This window comes from Salmo trutta, chromosome 24 (genome assembly GCF_901001165.1).
Source record: "Salmo trutta chromosome 24, fSalTru1.1, whole genome shotgun sequence".
NCBI classification, from domain to species: domain Eukaryota; kingdom Metazoa; phylum Chordata; class Actinopteri; order Salmoniformes; family Salmonidae; genus Salmo; species Salmo trutta.
The window spans coordinates 7,443,772-7,468,680 of NC_042980.1; the positions used below are offsets into that span (position 1 = coordinate 7,443,772).

Here is a 24,909-nt window from a genome sequence, read left to right on the forward strand (position 1 = left end):
CAGGTGTGTGCATTTCCAAATCATGTCCAATCAATTGAATTTACCACAAGTGGACTCCATTCAAGTTGTACAAACATCTCATTGATGATCAATGGAAACAGAATGCACCTGTGCTCATCTTCGAGTCTCATAGCAAAGGGTCTGAATACTTATGTAAATAAGGTATTTCTGATTTTTATTTTTTATACATTTGCAAAAATGTCTAACAACCTGTATTCACTTTGTCATTATTTGTTTTGTATTGTGTGTAGATTGCTGAGGATAAAAAATAAAAACGTATATTTTTTTAAAGGCTGTAACGTAACAAAATGTGGAAAAAGTCAAGAGGTCTGAATACTTTCCGAAGGCACAGTATATCCATATGTCATCAATATTGGGTCCTGCACCACCCTTCATTACAACCATACAGCCAGCCCCCTTAACATTTACGCAGACAAGACCCTTGCTAATTACTAAATGACAAGACCCTTGCTAATTACAAAACGATTACTAAATGTCATCGAAAATGTTATCTACGTAATCCCCCCAATTATTATTTTTTTAATGACAGGGCCATAAAAAATAACTAACAATGCTGCATAGTCCAAGAAAGAGTACATTTTTTTATATAAATTGCTGAGGTGTAGTTACTTTAAACAACACAAGCTCAAGTACACAGTACAAATATGAAAATATGAAATATTTTGTGGACGTATTTCCTATTCAACAAAACTATATGAATAAGGCTTGAATTTACTTACAAGGTTTTTAAATATAGTATAATCAAATTATAAAATGACTAACTATAAGATTTCACCTTATAGTGGTAAAATATATATTAGCATTTTAAGTGTTAATGAAAATAAGCATATTTTCTAAACGTCTCATAATGTATGCCCCCAACTCTGTGAACGTCTCACAGAGCTCTAGCTTGGCTTCCTGAACTTGTTTGGAACTGACCTTTCATCTCATATCTCATATTCATCTCATATTGTCTGTCTATGACAAACAGAAAGTGTTTTTTGTTTAAAATCTATGAATTATTTAAGATTACTGGCTATAAATCACTCACTTGCAGGATGGGCCGAGCCCAGGGTTTCCCAAACTCGTTTTGGTTTTGCCCTAGCACCACACAGTTAATTCAAATAATCAATTAATCATCAAGCTTTGATAATTTGAATCAGCTGTGTAGTGTTTGGCAATAACCAAAACGTGCACCCTTTGGGGTCCCGAGGACCGAGTTTGGGAAACGCTGGTCTATCCCTTTTAAGTCACCGCCCACGTTGTGCGCTCCCCCATAATATAATGAAACCATATCAACAGTGAGGAGGCACGGCTCACGCATCAGGTATATTATGCATCATTTCAAAAAATGGTAGAGAAAGGACTCATAGCCAAACTGTGATAATTAAGTAGGCTACATTCGCCATCTTACTCGGTAGGTTTGGCTCCAAACCTGCATTGCTTGCGGGGCAGGGCGTTCGGATGTGAGAATTTGCTGGCAGAGAAGATGATACGGAGGACCTTATTCGTGAGGGTGTAGAAGGCGCATTGCGATGAAGAAGCAAATATGGGGGATACGTTGAAAAGGGGACAAAACGAGCCGTGTAGTTGTAATAATTAAGGAGAATGGTGTTGCTAGCGCGCACCTTTAGACACGGTGACATTTTGCTGCAAAAAGGCCGACCTGCCTCCGCAACCCGAAAATTTCACACCAACGGTGCTGCCAACCGGAGGAGTGATGCCGACGCTGTACGTGACTCAAACCCAGGGTATTTCTACACCCCTGCGGTGGACTTGGGCCCCCTAAAGCGGTACCCCGCCCGTTCATAAATCCGAGACTGCACAAAACGGAAACGAATTAATTCATCGTGATATCAACACCATAACTGCGGATAAAGGCTGTGCTCACGTTTATTTTTGGGTCCGTTATCTCGCACCTCTGCGCAAAAGGTAAGTCATGGGTAGGATACCCGATGCACCCGTGGTCAGAATGTTATATTTTATTATCGTTCATTGTCACCATTCTTATCGAAAACAAAAGGAATTTAAATATGTTTATAGTCAAACCACTACATTGGTATAAGCGTCATGTGTGCATGTGTTGATCACTTTCAATGAAGTGCAAGTGATTGATTTAAAGCCTGCGTCTTATTAATGAGATGTGCATTAAGAAATGACGTAGGGAAATCCCAGAGTAACCCAATAGCAAGTAATGGTAGCATACTGTTCAGTATAGTCCCTATTCAGGATTGTGTGCAAGGCAATGAGCCTGTGCGCTCGACGCACCACAGAAACGTATTGACATGCAAATTAATCGATGTCGGTAGTACTTGCATCATTACCGTGTTCCTAGCAGCAGGATAGTATGCATGCAGCACGATCGGGTATTTTTTTATTCAAAATAAGAGTCCCCCTGCACAGACGTGCTAAACTTTGGGAATATCGATTTTCTTCTTAGATTTTTTTGGGGTGGGGGCTGGACTCTAGTGTAGTACAACTTTTTCACAGCACTGCAACCGAATTTGACAAAATAAATGGATAATTTGGCGAAGTTTAATACTCTATTTATACCTGCATTTCTTTTGAAAGTTTACACAAATACTGATATTTGCAATGGAGGCTGCTGAGGGGAAGGGCGGATCATAATAATGGCTGGAACAGTGCAAATAGAATGGCATCAAACGCATGGAAACCATGTGTTTTATTTTATACAGTTCCCCTTATTTCGCTCCAGCCATTACCACGAACCCGTCTTCCCCAATTAAGGAGTCACCAACCTCCTGTGGTTGAAAGCTGTTGTGTAGACTATATTAAAATAAATACACTTTCAATTAAATACAAATGTGTTATTGGAATTACTCCATAGTCTGAAACTTAAATGGTCTCTTGTGCTGGCAACCGGTTTAATACAGAGCACTGGTGACTCCTTACTACTCCCACGCCATTCACTGCAATGCAATACACGGTATATGGGATACTTATTGGCTTGTAGAGAACTTTTCTACCTGTCTCAGCTAAAGTGGGGTGGGAAATACTCAATAGGGTCACTACTAATCAAATATGTGTAGTTTGGAGGGGGAGTGTGTCGTACATATCCAGCAGCGCTTTGCTCTCTACCCCATCCATAGCCCTCAATGCAATACACTGTAATATACTGTACATGGGATACATATTGGCTTGGAGAGAGTGAACGAAGAGCAGAGCTTCGACCGTTATACACATCCCAAGCTCTAGTGATGTATAGGTGGTTAAGATGGCGCCGACAGAGGGTGCCTCGCTTCAATAAAACATTGCCAGTTTCTACTTTTTTGGTGCGTTTTCTCAAATGTTCTTAATCAGTTTTACTACATACATCTGCGTAGAACTATTGGAATACAAATTGCTGGGTAATCACTGTCCATCCAACCTCCCCGAATTCCTTGAGATGGCGGAACAATGGACTAGGCGCTGATCTGCTTGGCAGTCTTACCGGAGAGTACGAAGCGACGACACTGACGGAGAGGTAGATGTGGCGGGGTCTTAATAAGATTAAGACGCTGGGCGACCCGTCCTCAGTTACCAAGCATGCTACTCGCCTATGTTCAATCATTAATGAACAAACTTGACGAGCTCAGAGTGAGGATCTCCTTTCAGGGGGACATCAGATCCTGCAATATACTGTTTTTCTGAGACTTGGCTTTCCTCCGACATCCAAACGGATTATATACAACCAGCGGGTTTTACTGTTTTTTTTAAGCAGATTGTAAGCGGGCTGTCTCTGGCAAGAGCAAAGGTGGTGGGCTCTGCTTTATGACCAACAACCCATTTTGTGACAGAGGAAACGTACAAGAGCTTGCAAGCTTCTGCTCCCCCGACTTGGAATAGTTGGTCATCAAATGTCGCCCTTTTTACCTTCTGAGAGAGTTCTCAGGGATTATCGCAATGGCCGAGTACATCCCGCCCCAAGCCGAAACAAAAAAGGCTCTCAAAGATCTTAATTGGACCCTGAACAAACTGGAGACCACATTTCTGGAGGCAGCATTCATTGTTGTGGGGGAATTTAACAAAAGTAATTACTACCAACACATTGACTGTCTAACTCACATTCTACTCTTGACCATTTCTCCTTTCGGCACATCCAACCATAACTCCATCGTGCTTCTCCCGACCTATAAACAAAAACTTGAGGGATGTTCCTGTGGTGAGGTCTACACAGCATTGGTCCGACCATTCAGAATTCTCTCTCCAAGATTGTTTTGATCACGTGGACTAGAATATGTTCTGGGTTGCCTCTGGAGATGAATAACATCAATGAATATGCCGACAGTCACCGGATTCAAAAAATGCATAGATGACTTGATACCGATAGTGTCTTTCTAAACGTTCCCGACTCAAAAAATTATGGATTGATAGCAGCCTTGTAGGAAAACTGAAAGAGTGAGATTCTGCTTATAAACAGGGCAAGGTAACCAGGGACAATTGTTTGGTTAAACCATACAAATACGACCTATGCAGATCGATCAAGATGGCGAACTACAAGTGTAGGGGAAAAAGTGGAGAAGCAATTCAGCGGGTTGGACACAAGGCGTAAGTGGAATGGGCTCCTAACAATCTTGGATTACAAATAAAAAGCCAGCCACATCGCATTCACCAAAGCCACCCTACCGGAGAAGCTAAACACCTTTTTTCTCATGATTTGAGGATAATGACTCTGAGCTGCCGAGGAGAGCCCCCAGTGACAACATGGGCTACACACGGTCTCCACTAAGGACATATGTAAGTAATTCAAACATGTTAACCCTCGCAAGGCTGCCAGCCAAGACTGGATCCCTAGCCATGCCCTCAGTGCATGTACAGACCAGTTGGCTGTTGTGTTCTCAAACATTTTCAATCTCTCCCTAACTCGGGCCGCTAATACCCACTTCAAGATGTCCACTATCATCCCTGTTCCCAAAAGGGAAAGTAACTGAACTGAATGATTACTGACCAGTAGCACTGACTGACTTCTGTCATCATGAAGTGCTTTGGGAGGCTAGTCAAAGACCATATCACCACCTCCCTCCCCGACACACTTGACCCTCTCCAATTTGCCTACCGCCCTGACAGATCCACAGAAAGGAATGCATATGTGAGGATGCTGTTCATCGACTACAGATCGGCTTTCAATACTATAGTGCCCTATAAGCTCAGTACAAAGCTCACGGCCCTGGGTCTGAACTCCTCCCTATGCAACTGGGTCCTGGACTTCCTGACCCCCCCCCCCCCCCAGGTGGTAAAGGTGGCAACATTACCTCCTCGTTAGTGGTTCTAAACACGGGGGGCCCCCAAGGGTGCGTCCTCAGTCCCTTCCTGTATTCTCTGTATACGCACGACTGTGTGGCCTCCCACAGTTCCAACTCCAAGTTCGCTGATGACACAACAGCAGTAGGCCTGATTACCAACAACGATGAGACAGCCTACAGGGAGGATGTAGGCGGAATGGTGCCAGGTAAACAACCTCTCCCTTAATGTTAGTAAAACAAAGGAGTTGATTGTGGACTTCAGGAGAAACCAGGCTGGACACGCCCTCATCAACAGGGCCGTGGTGAAGGCATGACAGCGACTCTTCAACCTCAGGAAAGTGAAGAAATTCAGCCTGTCCCTGAGGGCCCTCAGTGTTCAGGAGCACCAGGCTGCATCACAGCCTGGTTCCGCAACTCCGCCGCAGTCCGGAAGGCGCTTCAGAGGGTGACACGTGCAGCCGAACGCACCATTGGGTGCGCACTGCCTTCCCTACATGGCAACTACAACATCAGGTGTCGCAGGAAGGCCAAGAAGATCATCAGGGACCCCAGCCACCCAAACCATGCCCTGTTCTCCCTGATTCAATCACTCAGACACGGGCAGTACAGAAGCATCATGGCAAAAACTGGGAGACTGGCTAATAGTTTCTACCCTCAGACCACTAAATTGCCACCACTAGTCAGCTACCTGCTGCTCCCCCTAGGGACATTTCCCCCACCACCCCCCCAACAAGCTTTTACTCAGCCCAATATTCTCAACATACCAGTGTCAACATTGTATTTTTTTCATTATTGGTCTTAAATGTTTTTAACCCTTTGTGTACGATCACATATTTGTGATCAGTGTTGAGTGGTCCCTGCAGCATACCATTGCAAATGTCTTTGGAAGAGTTGTCTGAAAAGCAGCTAAACAATGTTTTGTACTGATGGGAAATAAAGGTCTTCACAACTTAAATTCCTCAATTTCACCTTTTTATTGTAATAGATACATTTGAATTTCATCATCCAAGCATCAGATGGAACACATCCACAGCCAAATTCATTCCATAAACCAGTCTAAATAACTGGTTGCGCTGACAACAAAACATAAGTTAGCGACCTAACATCTCTGGTGAGCAGATGGGAGAAATGTAATATTGTTTAGAAAGAGATGCATGTCAGCTAAGCTAACAGCAGCTAAATTCTTTGATGGCAGCCATGATTGTTTATTTTTGACAAGCAAAAACTCAATCCCAGAATGCTATTCACTATAAGATGCAAATAAACAAAGTTATGGTCAAAGATGGCTGCGCCCGTTGCCTGAAAAATGAGCTTTGGTCACTTTTCAGCATATTGCAAGTCTTCTATGTACTTGTTACTGTATATACAAGAACCGGAGGACAAGACTTGACAAGTCGTTTACAGTATTAGACAAATCGCAATGCAAATAAAATGTTATCACCCCAAATACTAGCCTAACAGTAGAGCAAAAACTAAACAGGGATGAAACCGTTTGTGTGTGTGGGGGGGGGTCATTTAATTTGTGGGGGTTTTCAAGTCCATGGGAGGGAAGGTGTCATGGGGGGATATGATGCAGGAAATATTTCTATGGGGGATTTATTAATAAAAGGGTGGCAAACACAGAAGTTTATGCTAAATAAAACCACTGGAAAGGGGGATCTGCGCTGGCAACCCTGATGTACCATAGTTACAATCTGATGCCGCGTTCAACACAACTGGAACATTTCTGACTTCAGCGTGTTCAAGACAACTGGGAACTCGTACAAAAACGAGCTTTGACTGGGAAAAATAGTTTAACGGTCATCCAACTCGTAATTCCATCCGGGGAACTCGGGCTTCTTGTTAGAGCTCTGACTTTCCAATCTGAAGATCACTGACATGATTTGACCTCGTATTTTCAGAGTTCCCAGTTGTCGTGAAAGCGCAAGTCAGTCGAGTGAATTATCCCTTCATCTCGTTTCGTTATAACATCTTTGGTCTGACAGACGCTTACGTGACAAACATGGTGCCACACATAGCTTAGCATTAGCTCATAATCAGTACAACCTTCAAAAACGTATTCTAAACACGTGTCTATTACAATCTATGCAAGAATTGGAATGCATGATTTTTCACCAGTACTTGAAAAATGGAATAAACAGTAAATACATTATGCTCCATACATGCATATGGTATGCTACAGTAGAACGTTCTCTTGATAAGTGTGTGAATTAGACAGTTTTCCTGTCCTGCTATGCATTCAAAATGTAAGGAGTACTTTTGGGTGTCAGGGAAAATGTATGGAGTAAAAAGTACATACATTACTACATTTATAAAGAAAATTAAAAGTTCAAAAAACAACTTAAGTAGTACTTTGAAGTATTTTTATTTAAGTACTTTACACCACTAGCCAGGAGGGAAAAGTTTGCAAGGCCTGTTCTGACTAGAGATACTTGATCTGGGGAAGTGCTTGGGTTCTCTTCGAAGAGAGAAGTTTGTCTGGCTCAGTAACGCCTAACAGTTGAAATGGACTACTTATGTGAATTAATGTGGCACACACCTCAATTCCAACTGTTAGAAAATAAACCTGTTAAAGTAATTTGAAATTGACAAGTTGAAACCGTCTATAGATAATTATCAGGCAGCGTGCCTTGGTTTGAGGGCAGCGCAAGTTAACTGTCCTGTTAGGGCTGGGCGCTATGACGATATATATCGTGTGACGATAGAAAAATGTCTATTGTTTCGTATTATGCTCAGTCGTTTATTTCGTTGTGTCGCAAATCACTCTTTATGGCAATATTTTTCATCAATTGGACGACGCGTTGCGTGCCGTGTGGAAGGAAATTTGCAACACAAACAAACATGGACGAGAGTGAATGTGACACAAAGGAGACACGGCACTCGTCCCTAAGAGGGGCTACTTCGGTTGCATGGACGTGGTTTGGGTATGAAAAGTCTGACACAGACCAGAAAAACGTCCTCTGCAAAATATGCTGCAGGTCGGTCCTGACAACGGGCTCAAACACCATTAACCTCTTTTACCACTTACGCAAGAATCATGTGAACCAGTACGGAGTCTACAGATGAGACCCAAAAAAGTACAGTCGAGTGCTCAAAACAAACCCCAGACTCAGACGTTGCAAGAGGCTTTTGCCCCCGGCACACCATATTATGGCATAGAATCACGAAGATGGAAGGAGATCACAGCTGCCGTTACAAATTACATCTGCAAAGACATGGCGCCAATTTACACAGGCGAGAAACGGGGGTTTCGTGAGTTGGTGCGAACACTCGACCCAAGTGTTTTTTTTTTTTTTTTTTTACATTTATTTAACCTGGCAAGTCCGTTAAGAACAAATTCTTAACAATGACGGCCTAGGAACGTTGGGTTAGCTGCCTTGTTCAGGGGCAGAACGTCCGATCTTTATCTTGTCAGCTCTGGGATACGATACAGCAACCTTTCAGTTACTGGCCCAACCCTCTAACCACTAGGCTACCTGCCACCCCAGGTACCACATACAAATTGACATGTGACACGTATTAATGCCCAAAAAATATATTTATTTTGTTTGCAACTATAGTTGAAGTGTTTTCTATTTACCTTTATTTTATACATTAATATTTTGTTATACACTTAATTGAAAATTTGCACAAAGCTTCTAAATAAAAGGAGATAATACTGAGTAAGTACCTTTTTTTTAATTTGTTGCGTATAATTCAAAATGTAATAAGAAATAGGCCTTTACATGTGGTCATTTTATATAAACTATTCACTGAATTTACAGAAAATGTGCTATATCGTGATACAGTATCTCACAAAAGTGAGTACACCCCTCACATTTTTGTAAATATTTGAGTATATCTTTTCATGTGATAACACTGAAGAAATGACACTTTGCTACAATGTAAAGTAGTGAGTGTACAGCTTGTATAACAGTGTAAATTTGCTGTCCCCTCAAAATAACTGATTGACCATGCTGATTAAACAGCATGGTCATTTTCTTGATATGCCACACCTGTCAGGTGGATGGATTATCATGGCAAAGAAGAAATGCTCACTAACAGGGATGTAAACAAATGTGACACATTTGAGAAATTATCTGTTTGTGCATATGGAAAGTTTCTTGGATATTTTATTTCAGCTCATGAAACATGGGACCAACCCTTTACATGCTGCATTTTTATTTTTGTTCAGTATAGATGGAAATGCCCATATTCACAAATGCCCATATTCACAAACTTTAAGTCCTGCCAAGCCTCACTTGGTTGGACGGATGCAGTCACCAACAGGGTCGAGATGATCATTTACATCTGTACCCAGTTCAGGAAACAAATTAAATGGTTAAAAAACATAACGAAGTTTGGGTGATGCCATTCTAAGGCCACGGTTCAGAGATGATAAGCTGATCCTAGGTCTGTGCTTATCGGCAACCCAGTGTGGTAACGTTTGCATGTTATTGTCCCTGGTTGTCTCAGGCTGTCGTTGTCGCCATCTGTTTCGTGGGGAAAGTAAGTCATACGGTGTAGTTGGACAAAGTGATGTACAGTAAGTAGGGAGAGTAAGAACAGTGACTATAAGTTGAACTCGGTCAATGAAAAGTAATTATTACTTAAACTGTTTGTGGTACTGACTCAACTAAATGAAGTCACATCTCAATTTTTTTTTTTAATAATCAATTAATTTAACCAGCATGCTTTACTACAGGTAAAAAATGTCATTGTTTTTAATATTTGAGTTTTTGCATGTACATTGAGTGATTGATTATGCAAGACAAAGATCTATAAATTAATCCAGTCATTTAGTTTTTTTTTGCACGCGTTACTGAAATGGTTGTTCCAGTTTAAATGGCTTAGGTAGGCTCCTTTATCTATGTTCCTAACCCTGACAGTCATTCTGAATGCAGGTTGTGGGTGAATAAAAATTTGTTGGATATCCTAACTCTGGCTGGATTCCAATGGGATTTACATATAATTTTGCAAGACGGTATAATGTGACTTGCAAGTAGGGTTGCAAAATTCTGGTAAATTTTACAGATATCCTGGTTGTAAGATTCCTGGAAATCCATTTTTAATTTTTTTTTTGTATCTGGTAATTTGTTACTGTAATTTGGAACTATACTTGTAGGCATGATGGGCCCTGTCTAGGCCTCAAAATAAGACCTTATGCGATATGTCATGTATTGTCATAGAGTTTAACGATATTCGCCTAAGAACTCACTGAGTGAAGGCCAAAGGACTGAAAATAGAGACATGGTCGTTGATATGTTTTTAACTTATTTACTCGAAGGCAAGGCACACTGGGAAATGATATTGGAGGTGTGGCTTAGCGGGGAGTTAGTCAACAATTTCAAGCTGATACAACTCACATCTGGACCTCCTACAGGGTCACAGTGACTATCTGGTTTGAGTAATGACTACAAAATCACTTAAACTGCCCAGATGTTAAGTGTAACTGGTTTCCTCAAAAGTTGCGTAATGACAGCACATTGGGGTTGGCTGTACAGTTTGTATGCTTGTTTCATGTGTTTTTTGACTGTCTGTGTGTGTGTGTGTGTGTGTGTGTGTGTGTGTCTACATCTTCAGTAAAGGTAACATTTAAGGTACAGATTCGTGTGCATATGTTAGCAGCCTTCACTTCCATTGTGTTTTATAAAAATATCTGCGTTCTAAAGTGATCCTTCATGAATACAGAATACAATTCTGTGGTGCTCGCTCACACTGCAGGTCATTGTGGGATACCTACATTTAAGTCATTTAGCAGACACTCTTATCCAGAGCGACTTACAGTAGTGAGTGCATACATTTGTCATACTTTTTTTGCTGGGATACCTCCCAGTATGTGACTCATTTCAGGAACATATTCTCACTGGGAAGCAGCCAGCAAAGTAGCCCTGACAGTAACTCCATGGCATATTGCTGGGATATTGCAGACTATTGCACAGTCTGTTCCTGCTCTCATTGTGAGTAAGAACGGCATTCAGTATTATGAGGTCTCTGTGCATTGACAAAATGTACATGTTTAGATTAATTGCGTTACCCATGGTGCACGGGTCCATGAATGATTAGCCTACATCTACAGTAACATTAGGATAGTTCATTTACAACATATCATACTTATAGCTGTTTGTGTGGACTATGAGCACATTCGGCACGTGGTTTTGTGTGTGATTCTGAGGGTGCCATATGTGTATGCGTCATATGCCTGTGTGTGTGCTGGCTGTATGTCTGAGTCCTGATTGAAAGTGTTTGAGGCACATTTAGATCCTGGTGACACTCTTCGTGCCAGCTTCCCAAGGTGCCTGTTCTGTCAAGCGGGAAAGTGCTGCAGTCACCTCCACAGGGGCACTGAGGGGTCCCTATGCTGACATCAACACACATACAGTAAAGGAATCCCTTTGCTGACATCACTGGAGGTGCATATTGTACTCAAGCCCAGAAATTGATTTATGCACATGCATAAACTCACACTTTTCCATTACAGTATTTGATAACCATACAGGTCTGTGCTGTCAGTTCAAAAACCAAAACAATACTGTGCACACACTTGCTAAGATACTACTGTCAGTGTGTATACACACCCATGCGCATGACATAATGGGAGTGCAAGTTTGTGTGTGTGTGCTGCAAAGGAGTGCTGTATACAGCACCTTGCGTTGTGAAGATTCAGCACTTCTCCTTGGCAAGAGGTGTGTGTGTGTGCACTCGTCCATACTGTCATCTATTTTCAGCCTTTGAGAGGCCCAGATCTCCTCTGGACAGACTGATATCAACAGGAAGCCTGGAAGATAGACCACTGTCAATCAATATTCACAGGGGCGCCAACCATCCTCCAGCAGGGGGACAGACGTATAAGGAGAGGGGAGGTGATACCTTTCCCACTCAGTGTGCAGTGGTGTTGGTAGAATGCGGGTCAATTGCCAAGAACGGCAATATCCTTATTCCAGGCATCCTATTTTTTTTATAGTTTATTTCAAATCAAATTTTATTCGTCACATTCGACGATTACAACAGTTCACTAACTTGCCGTTTTGAATGAATACTGTAGTTGTGAACTTAACCAAGGTTTGTTGCTGCCATGGCTCCATCCCCGCTCAGGGAGGTAATCACCCCCATTCACTACATTGGTGTTAGAAGTGGGATGGTACACTGTGTGGCCATTGGAAGTGGGTCCCAGGTCTGAGGTGTGAGGGATTTGTAATAGTGAAGCGCAGTGATATTACAAACTCCCAAGGGTAATATCTTTACTCACCCCTGCCGTTCGATACAAAACGTTGCAAGTACAATCTCCCTTTCTCCTACCTTTCTTATTTCCTTGAAATAATGATTGATTTAACATGACTGGACAGGAGAAAGCAAACCTAGTCAACAACATATCTTTCACCGATCTAGTCATATCAGATCAGTGGCGTTCCTTCAAAGAAGGGATGGAGGTTCAAAATCTAGTTCGGAATTTCAAATTGATATCAACAAAAATTGGAACCATGCCATTGGATTTAGGTTAAAAGTTAGTTGAGGAAAAAGTCACACATTTTCAAAATTCCTTTTTGTGGATGACTGCTTTCAAATCCAGTCTGTTTTCCACGTTGATTCAATGCTATCAGAAGGAAAACAATATTTTTTTTGTTGTTGTTGAAATTACCAGTATTTGTGCCAAGCAAAATGGCTCTCTGGTATTCTTGCCCAACAAAAGGATTCTATGGCTTTACCATAAGCTTGGTGTCCGAATTGAACTTTTATTTATTTATAGGCCTAATAATACACTGTTTCATGCAGTTATAACCAGAATTTCAAGGCACTAGATGGAATCAGTGGGTCCCACTACATAAGAGCATCCTTTTATTTCACCAACCTTTCAAACCTGCAATTGTTGTCCTAAACAGAAATGGCTACCATGGCCTTGTTTTTCTCCTTTGAAAATGAATCCTTGCTTCCTTCTTTTTTTCTCAAATGTCAACAAATCACAGATCTGACATGATGGATGAAAGCAGTGTAGTGGAAGCTTTCATCCAGTCATGTTAGATCAAGGAAGGGAAGAAGGATTTTCAGGTCAAGGCCCTATGTGTAGAGGCAGTGAACAGACTCCTTATCCCGTTAGCTCAGTGACAAAGACAACCCAGACTTCTCCCACTCAGATCAGTGAAAACAATGGAACACAGACATGGATAGAATTTGAGGACTGTTTTACATGTTTTTTTATTTTTATTTAACCAGGCAAGTCAGTTCTTATTTACAGTGACGGCCTACCCCAATTGTGTGGGGAATGGGACTCCCATTCACTGCCGGATGTGATGCAGTCTGGATTCGAACCAGGGACTGCAGTGACGCCTCTTGCACTTAGAGTCAGTGCCTTACACCGCTGCGCCACTGACCTCAAGAACAATTACATGACTACTATGCAAGTGTACAGACTTTTGTCTCTCGACTGTAAAGCCTATGTTTACTCAAAATGCTCCTCTTCCCACAAGTAAGTGTGTGCATGTAGCTGTGCCCATATTTATTTGTGCGTGTGTGCCCCAGTTATATAGTCTGGTTGACTCCGGGACATCCATGCAGGCATCCCTTTCTCCAGTTTCAGCATTAGTCTGGAAGCACAGGCAAATATTTCTCTCTCACACACACACACACACACACACACACACACACACACACACACACAGTACGCGTCTGTTATAGGAATGTCCAGGTGAACAAAAGGAGAGCAATCAAAAATCACTCTGGGTATTACAGAAGCAGATAAAGTCTACCTGGCCTTCTCTAAACAAGCCCTTATACCCCAATCAGACAGGAAACGGTTTTGTCAGCATTAGCCCTAGGGGCTTGTAGAAAACCCAGTGTAGCAGTGACCTTTTGTCTCCTGCTACAGAGTTCGAAACATCAGCTACTACAGAAAACCGTAATAGAGCGATCATCAGTAATCAATTACATCAAAGGGCAGTCATAAAGTAATCAGAACATCAGTGTCCACATAATGTCATCAATACAATACAACAGTGTATAATCTGTGTCCTCGTTCCTTGGACCTTCAGTAACTTGCTCTGGCGTCAAGCACTGCTTACAGATATGAGAACAATCTATAATGTTAGGGCATCAAGTCTAGTGACCATCAACCCACACCCTAAGTGTCACAAATAGAACACTGGCAATCATGTGTATTACAGAAACATCACTCTAAACTACAGTACCGTTCAAAAGTTTGGGGTCACTTAGAAATGTGCTTGTTTTTGAAAGAAAAGCACAATTTTTGTCCATTTTAAAATAACATCAAATTGATCAGAAATACAGTGTAGACATTGTTAATGTTGCAAATTACTATTGTAGCTGGAAACCGCATATTTTATTTTATAGAATATCTACGTAGGCGTACAGAGGCCCATTTATCAGCAACCATCACTCCTGTGTTCCAATGGCACGTTGTTAGCTAATGCAAGTTTATCATTTTCAGAGGCTAATTGATCATTAGAAAACCCTTTTGCAATTATGTTAGCACAGCTGAAAACTGTTCTGATTTAAAGAAGCAATAAAACTGTCCTTTAGACTAGTTGAGTATCTGGAGCATCATTTGTGGGTTCAATTACAGGCTCAAAATGGCCAGAAACAAAGCCCTTTATTCTGAAACTCATCAGTCTATTCTTTGTTCTGAGAAATGAAGGCTATTCCATGCGAGAAATTGCCAAGCAACTGAAGATCTCGTACAACTCTGCACTACTCCCTTCACAGAACTGCACAAACTGTCTCTATCCAGAATAGAAAGAGTGGGAGGCCCCGGTGCACAACTGAGCAAGAGGACAAGTACATTAATGTCTAGTTTGAGAAACAGATGCCTCACAAGTCCTCAACTGACAGCTTTATGAAAAAGTATGCGCAAAACACCAGTCTCAACATCAACAGTGAAGAGGCGACTCCGGGATGCTGACTTTCTAGGCAGAGTTGCAAAGAAAAAGCCATATCGCAGACTGGCCAATTTAAAGATTAAGATGGGGGGGGGAAAAGAACAGATACTGGACAGCATAGAAGGCCAGCATCCCGGAGTCGCGTCTTCATCGCTGACTTCAAGGCTGTAGACCTGGCTCCTAACATTACGCGTTTTCTTTCAGATAGTTTAGGTGCTTGATTTAGCTCGCACCCCTTAAGCTCGTCAAAAATCGCCTCAATTTACAGAGGAGCTACATTACTATGCAATGGTCTCCAAGCACCCAGAACAGCATAGTCGGCTAAAATAGTGCTGACCAGCCAACGAGACGAGCCCAGCATAGATCGGCCCAAATCAAAAATGACTTGCGCTAGCATTAGCTCAAATTATACCCAAGCTTCAAAAAGCCTTGGTTGTTGCTCAGCACATCTAAAATAAGCTCCTGTTGGATCATTAAGTCGCATGTCCCCCTTTTTCCTACTAAACGGCTGTGGTTCAGAATCCGACAGCCAATCAGACAGTCCTCACCCCCGATATCCCCCGCGGCCTTTGCTGAATTAGGAGCTTCCAGAGAAGCAGTTACAGCTGCCTTTCTCCACTTGCCTTTTCTGGGGCAGTAAATCTAAGAGACACACACACACACACACACACACACAGATTTCCTGATTCATTTGAAAGGTTGATTTAAGAAGTAGAGAATGACGCGGTGTGTAAATTGGAACGGCTACGTCTAGTACTGCATTGGTGACTGGGTGCTTGACGACTCAAACTGAATTCTTCTGCTGCTCTTATCGTTCGCTACATACTTCAGTCGGAGACTGCCGTCATTGAAGTCATGTGGTGGTGTCAATGAGGGGTGCTGTACAAAACAAAGTCATCAGTGACTGTATTATCTCTAACCAATCAGAGTATCAAAGCCAATGCCGAATTTTCAAAACACTGCTTTACCCACGTGTGGAACCAATCAGACGGTCCTGAATAGATTTCCATTCTAGATATTGTTGGGGAGCTACTCGAATCCAGACTCATTGCGTAGAAGAAAGTAATGTCCATGGGCGTTGCGTAGCGTTTGGGTAGCCAGGCAAGGTGACTGGATCTTTGACAGCAGTGTCCACTATATTTGCTGTGTGTGTGTGTGTGAAGGGCATCTGTTAAGAATACTGACGTGTTTGTTTCTGTCTCTTCGTCTGTCTGCCTCTGTCCCTCATTTTCCCCTCCATCTTGCCTTGTTCTCTTCTTTCCTAGCCTCGGTCTCTCTCTTGATCTTTGCTTGTTGAACAGTGTCAATTTGGAGTAGCGGAGTGGACAATGTCTTCAACCTGTCTTTGCTCCTGGATGGCATACTGCACTCAAGACATGCTTCTGTTTTTACATTGGCCAGAGAGAGAATGGTCCGAACTTTAGGTACAACACACCACAGAGCTTCTATGGAAGGATAAGGTCTGCGGCCTCCACATCAAACACTGCTGACACCACCATCGGAAAGCTAAAGCTGTAGCAAGCTACTATAGTTAAGTGGCCGAGGTAGACCATATCTTTTGATGCCTAACCCAAACACTAAGACAAAGGGTTGTCGGTTATCTGTGCCTCACCAACACCTTGCCATCTTCCGTAACCCTGCCAAACCTTAAATTTCCTGCTTTGGTCCCTCCTCCGCAGCCACCATGCGTCCCTCACTTGCGGTCCTTCCCAGGACCCGTAACCATCCCCACACAGCCCACCCCCACAATGCACACGGATTGTCTGCACACGTGGGACGGGAGCACCTGTCGGCACCACGGAGGCGCAGCCCACACCTGCGACACACGCTCAGCCCAGAGAACCTGCGGAGCCTGGCAGAGCGAGGCGGTGCCGCCAGGGACACGGCTTCTGTGGTGAGCAGCCCCATGGGTCTCCCGAGGGCCAACAGCGACACAGACCTGGTGACATCGCAGAGCCGCTCGTCGCTGACTGCGTCCACACTGGAGTTCACACTGGGGAGGGGCCAGAACCTGGTCATCTCCTGGGACATCAAGGAGGAGGTGGACGCCACTGACTGGATCGGCCTGTATCACATCGGTGAGACATTCAGTATATTCATTTCACAATGGTATAGTTCATAACTAGGATTTTTGTTTAAGTAGAACACCTGTACTGGTTGCCCCAGCATGAACACAGTCCAGCACGAACACAACCTGATTCAACTACTCAACTAATAATATAGCCATTGATTTGTTGAATCAGGAGTGTTAGTATCTGCCTAAACAAAAATGAACTGGAGTTGAAAAACATGTCCATTTACTGGTGGAGCATGGAATCAAAAGTTGAAAGAAATGTTCCACATTCATTGATTATATAACAGGAGTGTTTATTTGATTAACTTGTTGTACTGATCTGACTGAACAGATAGCTGCTCTGTAGGACTGGCTGATTCTAGCTAGTTTTGTAGAGTTGAGAATAGCAAGTCTCTGGTGCAGCAGACTCCAGAGTCCATATTGAAACTGGAGCTGTTAAAATTCCACAGAAGGAAAGCCTGTGTCAACATAAATACTTCTGACTTGCTGTACTATAAAGGCGCCCGCATACTAGGTTCTTTTTGCTCCTAGCAGAACTCAGCTAGGTGACTTAAATGTCTGTGCCACGCATGCTCTCTTAAAAGACCTATGCTTGGAAAACTAGAAAAAAGCGGCAATATTACTGTTTGTCCCTTTTGAGAGGCCATAGCAACAACACAGCCAGTATACACTTCCTCAAATAGTCAGAATTAGTCTAAGATAACTTAGTCTAAGATGTCTTGATTTTTTTTAAAGTTTTTTTTGCAGAGGAGTTCTTAGTTGCAAATTTTACATCTAATTACTTAAGTAAGAAAACGTGCATGAAAATTAGTCGTCTCTCGTTGAAGGACAACAAACACTTCATTGAACAATCCCGTCCATAGTTCCCACTCGTACTAGCAGTAGTACTGTTGACCAATCAACGATGAAGGGGCATAGACTACAGCTAACAAACTTTGACTTGACTCAAGAAAATATGTTGTGCATGCTAACAGCCGAAAAAAAACAGCCGATCACCAAAATTAACTGAAATGTCGCACAAATTGTCATTATAAATATGCAAACTGTTTTGACTGGGAAGCATGCGATAGGCTTTACACGCACACCATCACGTATACTATTCTGGGTGGTCTCCAACATGATAGCCCTGCTTAAGCGGCACACTGCATAAGGCTACTAAGCCTAAATGTTCCCCTGTTGCAGTGAAAAGCAACTTATTTAGCATATCCCAATTGGTTAATATTATGAACCACACATTGTTTGAAACTACAGTATGACCAATTCGGTTCTATGCAAGTATGCATACCCACTAGAGACATTCAGCCAACAAACTCTATAGTATTTATTTAACAGAAAGCTAGAGCAACCACATTATGATTGAATCTAATACTCATTTACCGGTTTACCAATATACCAACTGGCTGTTGGACGAGTCAGTCGACCTCTAGAAGCTCCATGAATCCTCTATCCACCCGCCCCTTGACCTCTCTGGACTTCCCTCTTTTAAGGAAGAAGGATCCCAATGGTTCACTGTAAGGTTAAAATATGAGGGACAGGAGAAAGCAGAGAAAGCATGCAGGGAGGGTGCCAGGCCACGTGGCTATCGATCACGAGGCCATCATGCACTTCATTACAAGCGTCAGGGTCTTAATCCCCCCGGGGTGCCCAGTGCTCTCCCACTTTCCACTACTAAGCAGACATTCAATGATATCACCTTACCTCCTCCTCCTCTCCCCCCCCCCTCATTGTGCTGCTTCGTGCTCGTTCAGTTCAGCCTGAAGTGGTGGTTCATTATTGGGGGGGGGGGGGGCAAAAGTGCTACGTACAGTGGAATTCCCTCAGTTTTACACCGTGGTAGGTTACAATTTCTTGTTCTTTGTTAGAGGTTGTAGAGAATGTATTTTAGGCACTACATTTATGGATTAAAGAAGAATTGTCTGAAGTTAAGTATCTGTCATGGTTATATGACATGAGGTAAACAGACATGGAACAACAGCTGTGATAAGGCTGCAATGTGGAGCGTAGACAAGTGCTGTTCAATAAACATCTGACCATAACATTATAATGTTATTTGGGGTCAACCATTTTCAAGGTTAGACGATAATCCAGAAGTTTGTCTGTCACTGTCATGTCTTCATAGAACACAACATGCACGCACGCACTCACATTTTAGAACCCTATATTCATTTAGAACCCCACACACATACTGACTGGACTGACAGAGCTTTCTTTCTGTTCGCCGGCCCAGATGAAATCAGCCCATCCAATGTGTGGGACTGTAAGAACCGTGGGGTGAATGGGACACAGAGGGGCCAGATCGTCTGGAGGCTGGAGCCTGGGCCTTACTTCATGGACGGTGAGAGGAGAGGAGAGAAAGCATCAGTGGGATTTATACAGTGAGAAATATAATCAAGTATAATGTAGAAACTACGATTCAAAAGGTCTTTGTAATGAGTGTGGTCCAATGGGACAGGATTAAGAAAGGGGGAGATACAATACTTAATAATTGACATTGGTTTCATTCCAAATGGCACCCTATTCCCTATGTAGTGCGCAATTTTATTTTTGTACCTTTCGTGATATCCAATTGGTAGTTAGTCGCATTGCTGCAACTCCCATACGGACTCGGGAGAGGCGAAGGTCAAGAGCCTTGCGTCCTCCGAAACACAACCTCGCTTACCCAAACTGCTTCTTGACACTGCTCGCTTATAACCCGGAAGCCAGCCACACCAATGTGTAGGAGGAAACGCCATACAGCTGGCGACCGAAGTCGGCGTGCATCCGTCCTGCCGCCACAAGGAGGCGCTAGTGCTTGATGGGACAACGACATCCCAGCCGGCCAAACGCTCTGTAACCTGGACGGCGCTGGGCCAATTGTCACTACAGGTCGAACCCGGATCTGTAGCGATTCCTCTAGCACTGGGATGCAGTGCCTTCGACCGCTGCGCCACTCAGGAGGTCCCGTAGTGCACTACTTTTGAACATGGCCTATAGGGAAAAACAATAGTGGCATTATTCCATGGGTAACTAATGGGAAGGGAATTATACTGCAATTACACAGTATACTACTTTTAATTGAATTGTTAATTCTATAATGCATGCAAACACAAGTAGTTGTGAGCAAGATTTGTACATTTTGCATTACTCCATGTACGTACTTCCCTGTTACATAAGAATATTACAAGTCACGTCTCATAATAGAGGCGCAGCCAGCCAAAGGGTGGGTGAAGTTAGAAACGAGGGATGGTGTTCATATCATGCGTCTCTCTGTTTTCCCTCTAGCTGAGACCAAGATCTGCTTCAAGTACTATCACGGTGTTAGTGGAGCCCTGAGAGCAACCACCCCCTGCATCACTGTGAAGAACCCTGGAGTCCTGGTGTGTCTGTCTGTGTGTGCTTATGGTTTGTTGTATGTGTGTGTGGTGTGTGTGTGTGTGTGTGTGTGTGTGTGTGTGTGTGTGTGTGTGTGTTTTACATTCAACTTCTCTGTGTCTCTCAGGGAGAAGGTCAAAGTGAGGGGCAGTCATCCACAGATCATCCTCGCAAACTAATCAGCTTTACTTTGACAGGTGAGCTGTGGTTTGGCTAAAACCAGGAAGATGTCCTCATTGACTCTGACTTAGAAAAGGTGCTCTCTATAGTTCTGATTCCAATGATTTAAATAATTATTATAATCTACTACTACTTCTTTTTTTGACCTTTTTATTCCTCCTTACATGTATTATTCCTACTTGAAAATAAGTTCAAACTTTGCATTGCTCCTAACATCTGACATGCAAGCAGTTATACAGTCAGCCTCAATCATTGACTAAAGTTTCTTCCAATTACATTTACCAGACGCTCTTATCCAGAGCGACTTACAGTAGTGAATGCATACATTTCATACAATTTCATACATTTATTTTTTCTGTGCTGGCACCCCGTGGGAATTGAACCCACAACCCTGGCATTGCAAACACCATGCTCTACCAACTGAGCTACAGGGAAGGCAATTGGCCTCAAAATGAACAAAAGCACTGATTTCTATCGCAAAAGTAGAACCAAATTAATGTGTATGCATGTCATCCTTCCCTTGCAATAAACCTCGGACAATTAGTGAAAAAGCAAACGTTTCTGCAACTCTTCGATTGCAATGTGAGTTCAAATGGTAAGCTGCTCTTTGGTTTCCCTGGCTTGTGACATTAACAATTGGACTTGGCAAAACTGTAGTTGCAGATAAAAGCATTTATTGAAACGGCTTGACATGTTATTTAACCTTCCAAAATGGACAAGGTAAATAAATCAGCTATTGCCAATGCGTTGCAGCTTCAACATACATTCATGGTTTCCATGTGTTTGATACTATTCCATTCCAGACATCACAATAAGCCCGTCCACCTATATCTCCACCCAATAGCCTCCTCTGGTTGGCAGTTTAGCCTCCAATTTTGTTTTGTCAAAGCCTCAGATGACGATGCTCAGTGAAGCAGGACCTGGGGCTGTACTGTATGTAGTGGGTCTCAGAGTAGGAGTGATGTCCCTCCCCCCCTTCCATGTAGTCTTATTCATTGTGAGCTAAAAAGCTAAACTGATCCTGGGTCAGCACTCCTACTCGGAGACTCTTGACATATACAGGCCCTGATTTAATGACGATCTTCCTCTGTGTAGATATGCATGCGGTGGGGCTGAAGAAGGGTATGTTCTTCAACCCGGATCCCTACCTGAAGATGTCCATCCACCCTGGGAAGAGAAGTGGCTTCCCCACCTTCAGCCACCACGGACAGGAGAGACGCTCCGCCATCATTGCCAATACCACCAACCCTAAGTGGCGCGGAGAGGTGATCTATATGCACGCATGTGCGCACGCACACACTCACGTACACACACACACGTGCACAGACATACACACAAATGAGCACACTCACTCCACTCATAGATCACAGGTTCACTCACTAGATGTGTTCCCTATTATTTACAATATTGTAACGATTAAACGTTTGAAATCAATATGGCTGAAGAGTCTAGCTAAATATAGAGTTCATGGGGAGCCGAGCGAGCCTTTCCCACTAGGCGTCTCCTTGCTCAGATGGTCGTGGTGCTGCACTTCAGATTTCCAATTAAGTTGCTGTCCACTTAAATTGGTGCTAATCCTCTGATCACCGCAAATCACTTTTACTTAGAAAGGTCAGATGGTGCTTAACTAACAGTCTGTTTCTCCATCTCTCTGTAGAAATACACTTTTGTAGCACTGATGACAGACATTCTGAACATCGAGGTGAAGGACAAGTTTGCCAAAAGTCGACCAATCATCAAACGCTTCCTTGGTCAGCTGACCATTCCTGTGCAGAGGCTGATTGAGAAAATACCTGGGTAGGTAACCTGGAAAACGGGGGCGCACACACACACACACAAAATGTGCTTTAAAACAAACAAACAATTTATACACACTCAAAGACATACATGTTCTTAATGATGCTCATTTAGACCCATGCTCATAATTATTGATTGTTCACTATACTTTATCATTGCGTGTTAACTATAGTTGAGTAATTGCATTTGGTTGTTTGTTTGTCTGTCCGTCTATCCTCAGTCTCCAGCCTCTGAGCTTCTCTCTGTGTCGACGGTTGCCCACTGAGCACGTGAGTGGCCAGATGCAGTTCAGGGTGGAGCTCACATCCGCTGGACCTGACGGTGAGGGCCATTGCCGTAATTGATTGTGTTTGTAAACAACAATACCTAATTAAAGTACACACTGATGAATTGTAATGGAATAAAAATCAAGGTATTACAAAATGATGAACCTTGATCTCGTTCATGCTCAGGGGCCTCTCCAGACTCTATCATCGGTGTACCTAATAACGGGGCCCCTGGGACTCCGTCAGATGACGATGATCTGCCCCACCTACTCCCGGGGGTGGTCACTGGAGGCCCCTCCCCTACTGGCTCCCTGGGCTCACAGAGGTCCTGGGAAGGCGGGGCCACAGCCTATCCAGTCCCAGACTACAGGGACTTTAGCGGTACAGAGGGCAGAACCACAGAGGGTGAATCCTACTCTGGCCCTCTACGGTTGCAGAGGTCCCTGAGCGAAGGCCTGGATGCCATCGAGGCCCCCAAAGGCCCCGGAGAGAGGCCCCTGGGCGCCGCCTCACCGAAGCTGCGCTCTAGCTTTCCCACTCACACACGTCTCAGTGCCATGCTGCACATTGACTCAGACGAAGATGAGGAGCGCTCGGGGCTCACTGACATTTACCCGGTGCCCGGGTCCCCCCTGCTGCTCAACGGGGGTCCCGAGGGGCCTGAAGAAGAAGACATTGTCCCAGAACTACAGCAGGACCCTGACCCTGAGCAGCTGGAACCCAGGGTGGCGGGGGATGAACAGCAGGTGGTAACGGGGGAAGATTGTGCCCCTGGTGGTGAATCCGATGTGGCCCCTGAGTTAGACCTGGCCCTTGACTTCGAGGACTCCTCAGAGCCTGATGTTTTCTCGGAGGTGGAGGAAGTTCCTTTCTTCTCAGAGGCGCTGTCCCAGAGTCTTTTGGCTGTGGGCCTGGAGGGGCCAGAGGAGGGCCAGGGGCCTGCTGACAACCCCTCGTCGCCGATTGACACCTGCTCCATGGCAACGGCCCCACAGACAGTCTTCTCTTCCTCAGAGAGTTGCCCATTCACAATGTCCACGGCTGAGGTGAGTGACTGGTGGTGCAGTGAGTAGATCTTACCTGTGGTTAAAACTTATCTATGCGATACATAAAATAACCTGTAATATATCTGTAGTAAGTCAAGGAACAATCACAGAAACCCAGAACTAAAATCTTGCGTGATTGTGTTTGATGCTCGATTAAGTTCGACACGTTAGAAAATATGCTAGAATGAGGAGTGGAAGCAGGGCGGTAGCTCTCTTTGCAAGTTACAGGCAATTCTATGGGCCAAATGTCCCCTCCCCATCTGATATTCGAAAGATTGATGAAAAATCTTCTCACTGTAACAAAGTTCCTCGTTAGACGTCTGTCTGTTGACAGATGCTAGGATACCAGTTATGTGTGTCTGTCCATGAGACATTTAGTAAAGGAATAATTCAGGATTTAAAGCTATAAAGTTGCTTGCTCACTGAGTGGTCTTCCTGTTTCAGGATTGGTTCTCATTCGGAGGTTGAAAACAGAGCTAATATAACACTACATCAAACAATGTTTCTAGCCAGGACCTTACCTTGTTTCAGCAAACAAAATCCTCACAAAGTAAGGTATCAAAAATAAAAAGCTGCAGTTCTAAAAGAATGAACCACAAACCCACCAGTGGGTCCTAATCAGAGATGTAGTAGTGGTAAAAAAAAAGGTGGGTGAACATGAACGCCCATTACATCCTTGGTCCTGACCCATCATTTGGGAAACACTGTTCTGACCTCATTGAGCCCTCATGTTGTCAGATGTCTTTGGGCTTTGCAGGAGGCAGAGGAGAGGGCAGTAGCTGCCATTGACCCAGGGGGAGACTCCTTCATTGACACTCCACCCACCCACCAGCATGTAGACGACGAGGGGGGCGGGCATACGTCAGCCAATGAGGTTGAAGGAGACGCTCCGTCTACCAATGAGCTGGAGCCAGGGGAGGAGATTAGTGAGCGGATGTGGAGCTTACAGGATGAGGAGGGAGAGGAGCCAAGACCCGCAGGGGTGGCGGTATCTGTTGATTCAGATGCAGTTGCCATGGAGGCAGATGGAGAGGACGGTGTGTAACTACTACCTTTAAAATAATTTCTTTATGCTTTATTTTA

General features: G+C 43.6%; 1 protein-coding gene across 5 annotated transcripts in view; it reads left to right on the top strand.

Annotated features, from left to right (window-relative positions):
• Positions 1–1,271: 1,271 nt before the first annotated feature.
• The window catches only part of LOC115160629 (E3 ubiquitin-protein ligase HECW2), a 60,427-nt gene continuing 36,789 nt past the window's right edge, over positions 1,272–24,909 (top strand). For 2 of the 5 annotated variants that reach the window (XM_029710842.1, XM_029710846.1), the window contains exons 1-10: positions 1,272–1,932; positions 16,378–17,190; positions 19,414–19,521; positions 20,448–20,542; positions 20,665–20,734; positions 21,813–21,982; positions 22,375–22,514; positions 22,735–22,835; positions 22,967–23,826; positions 24,584–24,863. In XM_029710842.1, the coding sequence (XP_029566702.1) occupies positions 16,797–17,190; positions 19,414–19,521; positions 20,448–20,542; positions 20,665–20,734; positions 21,813–21,982; positions 22,375–22,514; positions 22,735–22,835; positions 22,967–23,826; positions 24,584–24,863 (2,218 nt within the window). In that variant the 5' untranslated portion in view covers positions 1,272–1,932; positions 16,378–16,796. Of the gene's footprint in view, positions 1,933–8,704; positions 8,732–8,884; positions 8,906–16,377; positions 17,191–19,413; positions 19,522–20,447; positions 20,543–20,664; positions 20,735–21,812; positions 21,983–22,374; positions 22,515–22,734; positions 22,836–22,966; positions 23,827–24,583; positions 24,864–24,909 lie in introns of those variants that run through there. The other 3 variants (XM_029710843.1, XM_029710844.1, XM_029710845.1) reach the window with 3 other exon arrangements.